We start from the raw sequence: 16693 nt of genomic DNA, 5'->3' as shown, positions 1-16693 counted from the left end.
CTTTGGTCATCAAGTTATAATTTCCATGATGTTTTTACTTCAACTGGTGAGTAGGTGTGAGTAGTCCGACATGAGGGTACTCAAAATTGGGGTGTGGGCAGTCACAGTATCCGGAAGTACTAGTTCAACACTGCAGAAAACTGACCAGAGACTCTTTCCCTCAACTGAGAAAAATCTCTAAATTTAGGAAAATGTTGTCACAGCATGATCTGGAGCTTGTAATCTATGCGTTTGTGTCTTCTTGTCTGGACTATTGAAACAGTTGTCTCAATTGCTCCTGAGACTTGCTCTAGTAGAAGAACTCACATTTCTCCGATCCTTAAAACTCTTCACTGGCTGCCAGTTTCGTTCTGGATCAACTTTAAAATTCTGTTTCTTACTTTCAGAGCTGTTAATGGTCAGGCTCCTCCTTACATCACTGATCTGATCCAGCCTTACACTCCAGCTCGGGCTCTGAGGTCTGTGGATCAGAATCTACTGATGTTTCCTGAACACTTTTCCGGACCAGAGGAGAAAAATCCTTCCAGGCTGTTGCTACTATCTTCCTCTCTGTCTGCGCTTGATGTATTCTGACTCTTTCAAGACACATACCAAGACGTTTTAATTATTGTTTTGGTTGTTTAAGCGCTTTGTGACCCTGGTCTGGAAAGGCGCTCTATAAATTTAAATTACTTTCTTACTTACATCAGGCAAGAGACTGAAAGTTAACAGGGTTCTTCAATAAGACCTTGTCTTCTCAATTCATTTCATTAGGTGACCTTTTGATGATTGGTCACTTCTCAAGTGCAATGTGACGTGAAATAAGAATTCTAAGAAGTTGACCAATTATTTACCATTTGATTTCTACAGAACCAATATATTGGCCGTAGCAACATCATTTCATACTGAATTGACGGATAGTTGGGGCATCATGTCACAGCAGATGAAGCTCCGGCGCTGGATGAACTGAATTGGCTCAGGAATTAAATAAAAAAAAACAGACAAGAGGAGAGCCATACATTTGTTTTAAATAGTACCTGTATTTAAGTATCTTGGTATTACAGATGTGTCAAAACATTTTGAAACATTTCTAGACCAGTGCTATCCAACCTATGACCCATTGGTCAAATCCAGACCTTCACCCAATTGGACTGGCCTGTGGCCCATTTATCCATAAATACTGTGTGTTACTTGTTATCAAAAAGCTGATAAAACTAGTTTTCAGTGATCTACTGCACGAGCAACACGATGCTTTCCGGCAAAGACTGCAGTTTACGGTAAACTGAGGAGCTTGGAAAAATCTACATGGTCCTCTCTGTAACATAAAGTTGACACAGAAACATAAATTTTAACAACGAAAAGAAAGAAAAATATCTACAGAAATCGATCTACCATTCGCTCAATACTTTTGTGTAATGTCTGTAAGGTATTAATGGGCTGATGAAGCTTCATGAAGCAGTGTAATGTTGTTTAGAGGTCAGTAGGTGGCACCATCAGTTTAAAATGATGCAATGTTTCATTTGAACATTTGTTTAATACAAAAGAAAACAGTGCAAAGACCGTCATCTAGTGAAAATAATGACACTGCTTCATGAATCAGCCCATCACTTCATACACTATATACAAGGAGAATTAAGCCAAGAGACTTACCTGTTTAATAGTGCTTAATGTGTATCAATTATTGTATCTTATAAAAAAAAGAAATAGTAGTAATGGGGTTGACTAGAATGTTTTGTTTAATATCCCCAGTATAGAAAAAGCATTCATGAGCACCTAAACCTACTCTGGGTCTTTACCAAGAAGGAAGTTAATTTTGTATCTTCTCATTTATATTGGACTGCATTTTCTTTTTTACAAATGTTTAGTGGAAATGGCTCCAGATCCGTTAGTTAAAATAAAAAGCAGGATCCTGTGAAAAGTCCTGGAAGCTACAAGAACAACGTCTACAAACCTCAGAGTACAGGAGCTTTATTTAAATAGTGATTTGTTATTACAAAAACAGATTCAATCAATTACACATCTGATAAATATTTCACAATAGTTTTCACAATATTTATTTGTCTACCATTTTTTTTTTAAATCTATGAGTTTCCTACAGGTGCCAGAATAGAAGGAGACGTCTGACAAGCCTGGTACAGATACATCTTTCCCACATGAGGATGTCATAGGCAGGAATGTCTAAATATTTTCAACTGGAAAATATTGTTGTCCTCTGTTGTTTTCAGTGTATGACACACTGTTTTCTCGGTCAACAAAAAAAAAAGAGCCACATGCAAATGAGAATTCAAAGCGTTGTTGAGCAAAAGGCACTTGAATTTACATACAAACTCAGCAACCTTGCTCGTCGCAGAAGGCTGGACTCCCTACATCCACAAAGGTCAACATTTGCCTGTGGGAGCACTGGTGACCGGCGTGTTCAGAACAAGGGCAGCACCAGAAAGACTTTGCATACGATTTGTGTGCCGAGGAAAATGGGCAACCCACGTTTACGGATAATACCGGAGGTTAGTTTTTGACAATTCAAAATGCACACGGATTCAATCTGGAAAAAACTACTAATCAACACGAAAACATGAACTTTTTTTTTCTGTATAATAATGTTTGTTCCGAACTTCTTGACTTTGAACAACGAAGATAGTGCTCCATCTAAACTGCGATATCAAGTTAAGCGACTATAGTAAAACACAACAGTGGCAAAATAGGTACCAGTTTGACTTAGATGCCATATAACCCGGCAGTTGAAACGTCATAAAGGATCCTGAGCAAAAACACCATTTGAATCAATTTTCTGCTTTACTGTTCGAGTGAAGCTACTAGACTTTACACACAAAAAGAAAACAAATGTGCTTACAATCCCTTCCGATGAAAACATCCTGATGGGAATCTTTAAAAAGCCACAGAAATCAAAAACAATGGCAGTGCTGACTAGTTGGAATATATGATGGGAAGCCACACTGAAATTATGCCTTGTCAATAGCCAACCTCTTGGACTCCACATACAGCTTATTTTTGCTATTATACAAATAATATATTTATATATCTATGTTCTTTACAGAGACGAGGCATGGACTTGAAATTAAGAATCCAACACGGTCAAATTCCAACAAACATCACTAACATCATTCATTGTTGTTGCTGTTGCTGTCCAGGTCTTTGCACTGAAGATCTCCGCCGGCATAGTTGATGCCAGGGATCTTCACACCAAATCGATCCACACACCAACAGATGCCCCTCCTGCGACCACGGGAAGGCTTGCACTGGAAAATAAAGAGGATTATATATTGAATAAACGTTTGCGTTTTACAGAATTTGGGCCAAGTAGGTGGTTTTAAAAGACGCAGGAACAATTCCAAAAGGGCGCAATGAGGGAATGATGGAATTAGAACTATATGAAGGAGTTTCAACTGGCTGTTAGATGTTTTGTTTTGTTTGTACAAAACTCTCTTTACATATAAATATTTACATTAGAAAATGATCTTAAGCCCCGCCCACTGAAAACACGTTTTTTTTCTCGAGCTAAAATCCGGTTTACAATAACCCCACCCACTCTGCTGTGATTGGTCAAGCATTGAGGTTTGTCACCGCGCTTCATCAATTCCATTAAGTCTCCACCTCCAATGGACTAATTGTATAAACAAAGCGGGCGTGATTACAGCTGGCTGGAGAACGACTGAGGCCATTATTACGTCATAATGGACTCCACTCTAATAACCTCTTGTTCGCTGAGATTTCAGACAGGGGGGAAACTTTAGAAAGTAATAAGTTCAAAACATTGTCATGATGAGGGACTTACTGCATCTTGGAGAGGAAGACTTTAACATTTGAATCTAGTGATGGTCTGATGAAGCTTCATGAAGTGTTAATATTTTCTGAGCCCACCAGATGGCGGTCTCTGCACTATTTTCCTTTGTTTGAAACAACTGTTATAATAAAACATCACATCCTTTTTAAACTAATGGCGCCACCTACTTGCTTGATGGAGTCTACTGACTCCTTTAAGAAACATCTTAAGACGTTTCTATTTGACCAGGCTTTTCCTTGATTTTCTGTAACTCCTGTTGTGTTATCAGTTTTATCTTGATCTTTAAAATTTATACTTTATTGAATATTGTTTTGATTGTTTAAGCGCTTTGTGACCCTGGTCTGGAAAAGCGCTATACAAATAAAAAATACTTACTTTCTTACTTCTAAACAACATGGCACTTTCTAATGAAGCTTCATCAGACCATTATTGATGAGTTGCCCTTTAATTCTTGAGAGAAAATGGAATTCCTTTTTTTCCATTAGATATCTTAATTTGTTAAGATTATACAAGTTGCTGCCAGACTTTAGGAAGAATACCAACCTGTTTGCGTTTGAAGAAACCCTTCTTGTCACAGTTGGGAATGTACAAAGACAGAGCCAGGACTCGAGAAGTGTCCTTCATGCTCTGAATGAGATTATCCAGTCTCCTCCTGCAGGGGCCCTGCAAACACACCAGAGTTGGAAAAGAGCAGCTAGAGGCTGTAGTCAAGAAATGGGACAGAGAAAACTGCCCGAGCTATGAGGAAGTTGTAACAATCCTGGCACACGGTCACATGTGAACGTGTCCCTGTGGGGCATCTCTGCTCATTTGTCACAACTCATTTGCTCCTTGGTTCGAGAGACAAATGTAGCCTGAAGCAACAGAATTCTATTTTCCTAACTGTCTGTTTATGTACATAAATCTTAGCCAAAACCAGCTGAGTGGGAATTAACACACAGGAAGTCAACTATGAGACCGTGGTTACAAAATAATCCAAGAATACTCACAGGCAGAGGCAAGTTTATTAGGATGTTAGAGAATGAGGTCAGACAGGATTCATTGTGGAGCATTAAAAGAAGTATATATTTGTGCTTATATGTACATTTACAAAACTATTTTTCTTTTTACCGACAAACTATGACCAAGTAAAAGCTCAAGTAATTTAATCTTTAATTACACCTGGTGAATTTGAGTTTAAGATAAGAGCTAAGTTAGGAAATATTCATCTGTGCACTTACAAACTCAGGCTCCAGCTTGTCCACGGTGCGCAGAGGGAAGTCCAAGTTGCTGCTGGGTCCCAGTCTGGCCAACTGTTTCTTGCGGTCTTTGGCCTGCTTCATGGCCTGAGCTTTACGACTGCTGATGTGGTCTCGTCCATATAAGGGCACTTTGGTTTGGGGCAACATGGATTCGGGAACAGGCAGTAGACCATCAGCATGTGACGCCACATCTGATTGGAAACATACAACAACTTTTTAATGGTTAATTGAGTGTAACATTGATTTAAGGTGTATAATGATGGGAATTACAGCAATTAGATATTTTATTTTTTGTCTTTTAAAGCAGCCAGCAAAGTCATCCTTGGAAATTCAATCTGAGGTTTTGGGAACACATCTTTTGTTAAGGTGGAAACCCATTTTTGTGTTAATGACAACAACATGTGTATGGTATTATGTTTGTCTTGAGATGCAAAACTATCACTTAAATTCAACATATATGTCTGTATCGTGGTTGTATCACTATTTGAGAGTGTTGTCCTGTATTTATTGTTAACTTTTTTATTGTAATTTAAACATTGACCTGACTTTTGAAATACTGATATTGTTTGGCATTTTCTATCATTTTCCAGATGTGCTGTCCGAGGTCTTTAATTGGTGGATATTATTTCAAAACTATGTCATATTTACTGACAAAGATTAGCAAACAATAGAAAAGATTACATATTCAGGTGCTTTTAAGAATTTGTATAATATAAAGAATCTTGCCATATGCTCAACACAGTCGCATAAATGCTATTAACTTGACTTCCAGTTGTAACCAGAACCACCTACTCTCCCTTTATGCTCACTTTCTATCCATCAAAGTTGAAATTAACTGGTTCAAGATCGATCATTTCTGGTCCACTGGGGTTGTGTTGTTTGCCAATCTTTGGCACAAACGTGTAACAATTGCCAGCTCTGCAAGTTTGGATCTGAATGAGTGCACTTTTGGAGCCAAGGTAGAGTTCACCCCCTTTTTAGACAGATCTAAAGTGTGTCCATAGCATCACATTAGAGGAACATGATCCTGTTAAACCTTCTACAGTTGGGCAAAAAAGTATTCAGCAGCCACCGGATGTACAAATTGTCCCACTTAAATAGACAAGAGGTCTGTTTGTTCATCCATGCAGATCTTCTTATTTTTAGAAGCTGTCGCTGGGTTACAAACACTTTCAACTCCCTCCCCAGATTCTCTATCGGCTGAGGTCCGGAGACTGGCTAGGCCAATACAAATACAAGAAATCCTTTTCTGTGAAGCCACTATTTCTTTGTCTTGGATATCCAGCTTGTTTCCTCGTCAATGCTTTCACTGATTGAAGGAGGTGTTTGAAAAAATATATCTGGGCAGATTCATCCATTCCTCATACAGATCAGGCGTCCAGTTCCTTTTTGAGGAAAGCAGCACCAAAGCTTGGTTCCATCCCTACGCTTTACAGTGGGGATGGTGTTGGCGGAGAATTGAAGAGATCCTTAAAGAAGAATTCACTTGTTTGTACTCTTACTTTTTTGCATGTGGTATAATTAATATTTATTCATAATTCAATACATTCTTTGAAAATCATCCAGTGTGATGTCATAAATTATGTAAAAAAAAAATCTGTCTCTCTCAGTAAAATTCCATCTCTGGTACATATAACTGACCTCTCATCTTTTTAAATGAAACAACTTCCAGAATCAGGGGCTGCCAAATACTTGTTCTCATCACTGTATGTGTGTTCAAGGAATTATGTCATGATATAAACCTCACAGATGGAAGCTTAACTAAGTTGGCCTCATGCTCTAGCATACATTTGCCCACGCAATCTTTGCAAATCGTCCGCAATTTGTGATTCTGTTTTACTTTTCTTGATTTTATGGTGTCCGTTTCAGTTCCCACAGTATTTCAACTGCTGCTTGATGTGTGAGTGCTCATTACTGGGAGTTAAATAAAACTTTGCTTCCTTCAAACTGTGCAATTTATTCGTCTCACTCCTTATTATTGACCTTCTCCTTTTGTGAATCTACAGAATGTTATGAACAAGAGTAAACATGTAAAAGTTGTAGCCACTGAAACTGGATTCCAACAATTACTATCATTGAAGAAGCTTTGTCTCTCCTCAAGTATGCTTCACAAATTACAGACGTGGCAGGATTAAAATTGTACCAATTATTACACAGGACTTAACGTCCGTGAGCGAACCATTCTGGGAACAGGCCATCAAAGCATATTTTCGTTGCTTTCAAGAGTCGTAAAGCACACCTTAAGTTTCACAAATACCTGTGGCTATTATGAAATCAATCCAGAGTTGACCACCTCCACCAACTAGTTTAACATACCAGGAGCACCACCTGCAATACCCACAACCCCCATCTTTGAAGAAACCCCAAACTATCTGTAGTCCTAACCAAAGGAGTCAGCTGAATTGCAATAACAACACTGCAGCCATTTTTCTCAGCGTCCCTAATACACCAAGACTTTTAACCACTTTAAAGGAAAATAAATAGTACACCAAAGAGAAAGCCACATTTTACACCAACCCAGACAATGTAGTTAAGTGATTCCCCTTCAAAAGTAATTAATAATCTCCTTCTAGTTGCAGATGACGGTGTTAGCTCTGTCCTTACTTTTATAGATCTTAGTACAGACTTGGACACTAGAGTTCATGACCTTTTGCTGGATCACCTTGACTCATGACACTTTTATACGGATCATCTTTAGTCATCAACGGCTTAATTGTCCTGTGCTGGAAGTGGAATTTCTGCGGAACAGTAAAACACTTTCAGTTAATACGATGTTATTATGATGACGATAGAGAAAAACAATGGAAGTGTGCCAATGCACCTGAGAAGGATTTACAGATAACTACAAAATGAGTAATGCTTCGCTGGAACAGCACTTAATCCATGCTGGAAAGTCCTGTTGCATAAAAGGAAGTTGTGGCTGCCTATATGCACGACACTTACTTCTTAACAGTGGGTTTTTAAGTGACGGTTCACCAAATATTCAAATTTCTACGAATGTCGACTAAGAGTTTGGATTATTTTCAGAGTAATCCCTCTCTTTTTGGAGTTATAGGCTGGAATGTATTTTCATTTGACGGTCACAAACCGGATTCCGTTTTCATCTAAATACATGTGTATAACATACTAGACAGACAGGAAAGACTGGGTAGACTCCAGTAGACTTACGCGACTGTAAAGTGGACATAAAGTCTAAAGAGGATTGAGAGAGATAGAAATTTCATTTTTGGGTGAACTATCCCTTTAATGGAGAGTATTCCTTCTCTCTTTCTTTTGGTCCATTTCGAGCATCTAAGTAAAGAGCTTCAATGATTTTTCTGTCACAACGTGAGGCAACATTATGTATTCATTGTAGTGCTAAACCATTTTCTGGAGAAAGACGAAAGTGTAAAAACAAGGAAAAGTACACTTTTCTGTCTGTCACTTGTTTCACTGAGATTGATTTAGATCCCATGCACGTCACCACGACTAAATGGTTGGCATTATGAAGACCGTTATTTTGTTATAGGAATTTAAGAATGTAAATGAGAAAAGATCGAGGCTTGATGGAAGCAGAATATTTGGTTTGAGGTACACAGATTATAACATCAACTTTTTGCTTGAATAGACTTTTATTGCATCAACCCAAAGATAAAGTACTGTTATATTTTTAAGCAGGTCTGTACGTCATTTAAAGAAGGGTACAACTTGATAACTTGAATTAAATTTTTCTTTGTCTTATGCATTGTTGAAATCATAATAATGGTAACAACTATTAGTTTTCTTTTAAGTTTAAAGTACATAGGGTTTTTTATAAGATAAGCATTAAAGCCCAAGGCCTGTGGGAAAAACAACCAACCTCAAACAATTTTAGCCAAAATCCCTTATCTATTATTGATTCTTTCATTTGCGCTAAACTACAGCTCAGCAACATTTAAAGGACCTTTGCTGCTCTTTTGATGGCTCCTGTCCCCCCTACTTCCTTACAAAAGGCAGAGTCAATGGCTCTGGTTCTCAATTCCAAAAGCACTTTGAAATCATTTCTCACTGCCTGCATTAGCCCGATACATGTCCTAAGCCAGTGCTGGCCCACTTCCACTGCTGTGTCACGCACTTGTTTCAGCTTCATTTTGTCAGATTTGCAAACTCTGCATAGAAACCCAGCTGTGACGTGATCGCTAAGCTACTAAGCTAACTGGAGAAACAAGGTCAACATTTTGTTGAGAATGGCACTTAAAATCTCCCACCCACCCGCCGAGAGAGTGATGTTATTTATTTCTGTGATGACAACTTCTTGGAAATACAAGAGATTTCCTTCTCAGTTTCCACCTGACGCCGTTTCTCTCTCTCCTTTCAGAATAGTCAGAGGCAGATCAGTATTATCAGACTAAGCAAGTCCTCACTTGCTTATCCGCACACTTGTCAAATCCTGCATGTACTGAGGGATCTTTATTCCTCAGCTCTCTTCTGTTTTCATTGTGAAACGTAAATGATCTTCGAGAGCTCAACTGAGACGGGATTTAGTCTCCTTCGTCTGTGCCTGCAAACATGACACTTTCCTTTTTAATCCTTGAGTTGACATTCCACAGTGTCATCCATCAGCCATGCAACCTAATATTTGGGAAACGTGAAAACAAAACGTCTCTTTTAACATCAAGGTACTCATTAGTAGAATTGTTGAGGAATTATCACGACACATTCTGTGCAAGAATCAGGTCGCACTGACAGGAAAATGGACCGGAGCAGTTGTTTCCAAACCATTTTGAGTCACGGCACACATTACGTAAATTTGACACAGAACGCCACCCAAAAAATATCACAAAATATAAAAATCTAATTTAGTTTTAATATACTTACAAGTAACACATTATATATTTTGGCTGAGTAATTATTCTCAACCTACTCATATATGTTTAAGGTATAAACATCTGTACCTAGAATTATTACATTGAGTACTTCGAGCACCTAAATGATCTGTTTAAATCTTGAGTTTTGAGTACGACCATTATTTGAACGTATGTAATCCTAATATTCATCTTTACCCTGAGACAACACAAAGAATACCATAAACACGTTTGTTTTTGGGCTTTTGAGTCACATTGACCCGGAGATAACACAAGGGTTAAAGAAGAAGGCACCTTTTTTTTTCTCGTCTGAAATATGATATAACTATTCAATTTGTAAGTTTACTGTCAAGACCTCGGGCTCATTTCAAAAGTGATATATTAAGCCCAGAAACATTTGAATCCTGTTTTTCCAATTGAGTAATTTAGGTTGATATAATAATAATAGGTTCATTTATTTTAAATAAAATATTCTGTAAATCCAACATCATTTTTTTTTTTCTCATTATTTTAGCTGACAGGGCTTGGATTGCTACTTATACGACAATAAATAATACAATTAATTGAGGTCTGTGGTTGAGTGAATGAACTGCCACTGCAGAGACCCACATTGATTTTACAATAGCATGGATGTTATACACACACTTGACTAATGCAATGGCATTTAACAAACTTTGAATTGAATGTTAAATACTGATCTGATAAAAGTTCTGAAAAATGTCATACTAGCTTTTTTTTTTTATTGAAATTGAGAGTATATACAAATTGTGTGAACATGCACACATGAAATATATAGTAAAAAGTATTTGTAAATATATGAACATAAAAAGTAACAATAAAAAAGTCAAATCAAACAGTGACTCTTAAAATACAAACTTTATCTTTCAATTTATATTGATTTGTATATGTTTTTCGCCTGTTTCCTGAATATCTTTCTTTTCAAGTGCCATTTAAGTATTCGGACCTGAACCTCTCTTCATAGCCATAGATGGTATTTGTGTGTAAACGTTTCTTCTGCAGAGCCATGGTTGCTCTCATGAGTCTTGGTCTTGGTTAGTTTAGTAAGATTAATGAGTTCTGTAGCCCACTCTCTTCCCGCGTTCTGCTGACTCACTGTCATCCTGCAGCGCTGAGATCAAGGTACACAGGAAGATTGGGGATCAGCGGGAGAGCAGTGGGAGTGTTTCCTCGGATTTAAAGAGATGAATACTTTATCTGATGGTTTCCTAAATGGAACAGACCAGAGGGAACAGAGACACACTGTCGTTTTGCATTAGTTCACATGCTCATAGTGCCACATTAGAGTCCAGAACATGCCTTTTGTTTCAGCAGCTAAAATAAGAACGACTCTCTCGGGAGTTCTGAGATTATTTATGTCTTCAAACAGATCTAAAAAAGCAGTGAAAGTGGGAGAGGATGTAGAAGGAAGATAAGAAGGAAGAGCGGGTAGTGAGGTAAACGGTGGATGTTTCATGTTGATGAGTCCTGAGCCAGTCTCCCGAGATGACCACCTATGATCTTCCCCCCTTGTTCTGTGTGAAATGGAGCCCCTCACACGAAACCTACTGATTTAGCTCTCAGCCTTTTTTTCACCCTGATGACAGGATGATCAGCACTTTGCACCAATTGTTGACAGAGTTCACGGGGTCAGACGCAGATGGGCTGTTGAGTCGTGCGCTTTGCTAATTACAGGTATCAAGGCCCTTAAAGAGGGTTGCGACCCATATCAGTCAGACTTGAGAGAGGTGTGACTGAGTTTATCTTGATTCATACATGACAGGATGAATCTTCACGGTCCCAGACGGACTGGGTTACATTCCTGTGAAGACCCAGTGTTTAGTGTCTCAGATGAGCCACGCAATTAAAGTGCTAGTGTTCAAATATTCCTTGTCTAAATTAGTACCAATGACATTGGATTGTAATGATTATTTCCTAATACTTGATCATACAAACTTGTTTGGATCACATCATGACTTTAAAGCTAATATGAGAACTAATCCTGTCACCATCACGTTGATAGGAAATAGAAATACTTCTAAAGTTTGGTAGCACATCCTTGAGTAATAACAACAGACATTTTTTTTTTCCTGTGACCATGAATACGTTTCTTACTTTCTTTCAGATTTCCGAGGAATTTTGAGCAAACCTCTATAGGTCTTTACAGATTTGGGAAACTTTAACAGTATGTTGTTCACATCCAGACTAAGCCCAAGTTTTATTTTTCAGAGCACTATGTACTACGCTGCTGTCCAAGAGTATTTAATAAACATTGAAAGCCATTCACACAGTCAATTCACACAGTGTCAGAAGCAACAGTTCAAGCATGAACAGTGCCAATTTTGTCAGTGATTTTGGTTTTGTCCCATGAATACGTTTTCTCCATGTTTTTTTTTGTTGTAGTGTCTTTTTTTATTTGGATTGTCAACATATACAAGCCAACTGTATGTTACCTGCAGGAATGCTAGAACAAGCTTGGCTCTTTTCCCGAGGTTATTTATCCACCATTTCCAGCAATGCTTTGTTGTAATCTGTCTTCATTTTTGTCTGTCTGCATTTAAGGGATGATGCCAGCAGCTGCTAACTTATTGGTGACATTTTCAGTTAATGCATGAACATTATGTCTGTGGAAATGCACTTGCAAGATACGGAACTGTATTCTGTCTTTTCTTCATGTGAAACAATATCAGTTCAGTCAAGTTCTATAATCCGACTGATTGAAATAATTATTACTTAAATACGGTCATTTCATCCCCCATATATATATATATACAGTATAAATATATATATATATATATATATATATATATATATGACAAAATTGTATATATTTATATATCTTTTCCTAATAAATGTGCAACATTAATCTTCTCACAAAAATGGATGGGACACAAAGTGTGGCATTGTATGTACATAATGTTGAGATGACCGAGTATAATCGCTCCTTTAAAATACCATTCTGACTAATGTGGTCAATGTAGCAAATGCAGGTATGAGGTCCACTGTAGGAACATATATATATATTATAAACTGTCTATTTTGTGTAAAAAACAAAACAAACATAATGGTCTGACAAAATAGCAAATTTGCCAACATTTTGTATTTAATTTTGCATAATGTTGCATAAGTGGGGGGTGCACTATAATGTTGATCTAACTTTATATATATATATAAATATATTTTTTTATTATTTTAAATCGAAGAACCAAACAGGTAAAGCAAACATTTCCATGTCCAAAATTAAGAATATTTACGCGTATCTGATCAGGTTTACAATAAACCACCTGCATTGAAATAATATCACATATGTATGTTTTAATTCCAACATCAGTCGAACACACACATCGATGCATTCAATGCGGTTGCAGATCATATCCACGAGTTCCACCTACCTTTGTTCGGATGCATCAGTTTGTACAACTTCTCGTTCCTGCACACGCCGCGCCCGTGCAGCAGCGCGTGCAGCGGCTTCTCCTCGCCGTTCTTGGGCAGACAGCGGAGTCCCCGCGTGCACGGCCCGGTGTACACGCCGCACGACATCCCTTCCTCCAGGGCGCAGGTCAGGCAGCAGCCGCAGCCGGGCTCCTTCACCACCTGACACCCGACCGGCACCGCCGGGCACATGGCCTGGGCCTTGGAGTCGCACGGCTCGCACGGAACGTAAGACGATCCACAGGCGGTGATGCTCAGCAGCACGGAGATGATCAGGAGCATGACGCTTGGAAAATATATAGAAATGCTTTTTTTTGTTTTTTAAAAGAATAATCTGCGATTTATCAACTGGATCCTTTGTGAGCTCCGAGTCCAAACATCACCTGCTGCATCCACAGGTGCGAGATGTCACCGCATCCAACGATTACGCAGAATCTTCTCCAAAAAAAAGAAGGAATCAGAAGCAGTTTGTCCTCGTCGCTCCGGCTGTGGTTTAACCCACTCGGTCTGTGAGCAGAATGTATAATGCGTGGCTTTTCAGCGGGGCTTCTTCTTTCTTTTTTTCTTTTTTTTTTGAGAAAGAAAAGAGCCAGAGGCGAAGCCTTTAACGATGGGTATGTCAAGGAAGGTTCGGAGGGGGAGGCGCACTTGTCAGGAGTGTGTGCTGTGATGCAGATGTCACAGGGCGGGTGCTGGCTTGTCTCCAGCGCTGACTGATCGTCGTCTTTACACGAGGACAGTCTGACACCGATGGAGAGAGAGTCACTGGCAAGCTGGCTTGGTCTTCATAGACTTTTTGGACACCACAAAAAAACAAGTTTTGCCTTAAAAAAAAAAAAAAATTTGCCCTATAATAAATAAAAGTTTCATTTATAAGTAGCAAAATACCATTTTAAAATATCCTTTTGTTGTTGATCCAACCCATTTATTTTATCCAAGTTCTATGTGAACATCTCACCATGCAGAGTGAGTATGAATGGTTCAAACAAAGTTCATTCAGACACAGAGAAGCATTGAATCCATACAAACATAATCAGTTACTTTTATTGATATTGTTTTAAGGATTATTAATCACCATTATGCACGATTTTAAAGGGACACATTTGTATTTCCAACAGGCTGTGATTTCTGAAAGCAACATTTTAAATTAAATGTGAAACAAATGTATAATAAAATAATGGATGTACATTCAAAAAGTGAAATAAAGTTCAACTGACATTCAATCTTTTTAGTACGCAGAGACCTAAGATGATACCTGTAATTTTCTAGACAGTCTTAATAAATTATTAACCATTTGATTTTTATTAACCAGGGTTGTTAAATTTTGAAAGCCAACACCTTGTTCACAAATAAAATGAGAATAAATGAGTACCGCTGGTAGTTTTTGAGCTTTTATTATTGTATATGGAAAATTGAATTAAAACAACGTGGATCACCACTGGGCTGCCAATTTACAACCATATTGTAATAAATGGTTGCCCTTATCAAAATGTTTTGTTTAAATAGTAGTTGAAAATTAGCTCAGCAAGTCAACAGGTGGTCGTTTAGTTCCGTTACTTGTCAAACGAAACGCAAAGGATCAAGAAAAAAAAGGGAGCTCACAATACATCCCTTTTTCTGTCAGAGTTAAGACTCCTTCAAGAGTTGTGGATCCAGATGGTCATCACCAAAATGTACCAGGTTACACTATATTTAACGCAATTATTATACAATCTCCACTACATCTTGAACTGAAAACGGTGGAATCAAAGTGAGAGTGAAAAGTATAAAGCAGACGAAGTAGTAAGTAGAGGTTTAAGATAAAAAGGTACAATTTAATTTAAAAAAGTGCAATACACAGTCAACCAGAGTCCAAAATCCAATAAACAATCAATAGTTAAATATCTCACAGAATCAAACTGTCATAAAAACAGGGAATAAATGGAAACAGACATTGAATCTAAAAAGGAACAGAAAATATGGCAGTTAAACCACTTGCAAAATAAGAAAAAATAACAACTTAAACACTAAAGGCACCAGATAAACAAGGCAAAGTGCAATGGAAACACAGGATACTATAAAGAATACACAGAAAATTACCAAACACATGGAATTACTGGATCTGGAAGCAGGTGGAAGATATAGTGCAGGTGATTGGTGATCAGGTCCAGCCGTGCAACGACATTAGTCAGGGTTATGGGGAGAGAAAGGGAGAAAACGGGAAGTGACCGAAAAAAGGTCAAATTAAAATAAAACTGACACTTTCTTAAGATATTTTTCAAGTCACATTATTTTACAGACTCTTTGCAAAGGTAGACAAAAAAAGCTGAAGAAAGTCAAATGAAAGATGGTTGTTCATAATAGTTAATATTTGATCAACTTAAACAAAAAAAGGTTAGTCCCTTTGTTAATGATTTATGGTGCCGTCAAAGTGTGTGGACTGATCCGATAAGACAATTGGTGGAGTAACTTACTTAGGCCCAAAACAGGAAAGAAATCAAGGACACATTTTGGGTATTTCTTTTTTATTAGTATCCATATATCTTAAACCCACATACCATTTAGATATTCGGCTTTTGACTCTACTTTAAATTTTAGATTAATATATTTTTGATCAGTCATCATGACTTCCTGAACTTTATGATTCAAATATACATTGAGTCCTTCAATAGTATCAACTTTGCTCTACTTCATTAATCTTCTTCATAAAAAATGATCCACAAATTGCTCAAATCGTGCTGATTTTGCTCACAACATCCTCTGTACTAGTTTTTGTTAACAACTGTGGTTCTGTTCATTATGTCAAAATTGACATTGGATTTTGATCCACCTAGAAACAACCAAACATCCATTTCATCTAGATCAGAATGTAATTGATATATTGAAACAATGTCTTTATAGAGTTGTATTTGTTAATACAGAAATACTGTGTATTTTCTTTCTAAAGAAGCAATGGTTTACATTTGTGGACCTTTAAGCTATTACTTTAGCCTTTCTACCTGCTCTTTGTCTGCCCTCTAAGTAGTCCAGTCTCCTCTCATCATCATCATCATATCTCTGCTTATCTCATATTCTCCTTCCTTCCCCCCTGATACTAGTTGTCAACCACCAAGTCTCCTTGTTCTCCTTTCTTTTCCTGCTGATAAACCTCCTTCCAGTTCCCCTCAGAACGGTTGCTTGACTCCCACTAGTCGGGTCTTTCTGACCATCCAGAGATAACTCTGGACAACACTCTCCCTGTCTTCCGATCTGCCATCACTGTCTTCCACTTCTTAGTCACTACGCTCATCTTACAGATCACTGGCTAATGCTGCCTAGCAACGGTCGGTCCCTGAACCACTTCAAAGGCACCGGTTATCTTTCTGAAATTGAAGAGGTTCTACTTGGTGTTTGTCTCATTTGATTCTAGCTTGTTTGACTGTCATGGAACAATAAACTAA

General features: G+C 37.9%; 1 protein-coding gene across 2 annotated transcripts; it reads right to left on the bottom strand.

Moving 5' to 3' along the window:
- Positions 1-1931: 1931 nt before the first annotated feature.
- On the bottom strand, positions 1932-13958 carry LOC148079730 (insulin-like growth factor-binding protein 5). Of its 2 annotated transcripts, none has more exons than XM_087791398.1 (4): positions 13235-13958; positions 5002-5234; positions 4325-4444; positions 1932-3236 (listed from the first exon to the last, which is right to left on the bottom strand). In XM_087791398.1, exons 1-4 carry the CDS (start codon positions 13554-13556, stop codon positions 3099-3101), a joined length of 813 nt encoding a protein of 270 aa, XP_087647524.1. In that variant the 5' UTR covers positions 13557-13958; the 3' UTR covers positions 1932-3098. The 2 variants fall into 2 exon arrangements, with proteins under 2 accessions (XP_087647524.1, XP_087647525.1); XM_087791399.1 differs by having other exon boundaries at positions 5002-5213; positions 13235-13948.
- Between the last annotated feature and the right edge of the window lie 2735 nt (positions 13959-16693).

This window comes from Callionymus lyra, chromosome 5, assembly GCF_982586985.1.
Source record: "Callionymus lyra chromosome 5, fCalLyr1.hap1.1, whole genome shotgun sequence".
NCBI lineage: Eukaryota > Metazoa > Chordata > Actinopteri > Syngnathiformes > Callionymidae > Callionymus > Callionymus lyra.
This window is presented reverse-complemented; position numbering and strand designations above follow the sequence as displayed.

Coding starts and splice junctions, on each gene's coding strand:
- LOC148079730 (XM_087791398.1), bottom strand. CDS start 13,556: ATGCTCCTGATCATCTCCGTGCTGCTGAGCATCACCGCCTGTGGATCG. Junction 5,235..13,234: donor ACTGATGCATCCGAACAAAG/GTAGGTGGAACT, acceptor ACCATTAAAAAG/TTGTTGTATGTTTCCAATCA. Junction 3,237..4,324: donor GTTTCTTCAAACGCAAACAG/GTTGGTATTCTT, acceptor TTTATTTTCCAG/TGCAAGCCTTCCCGTGGTCG.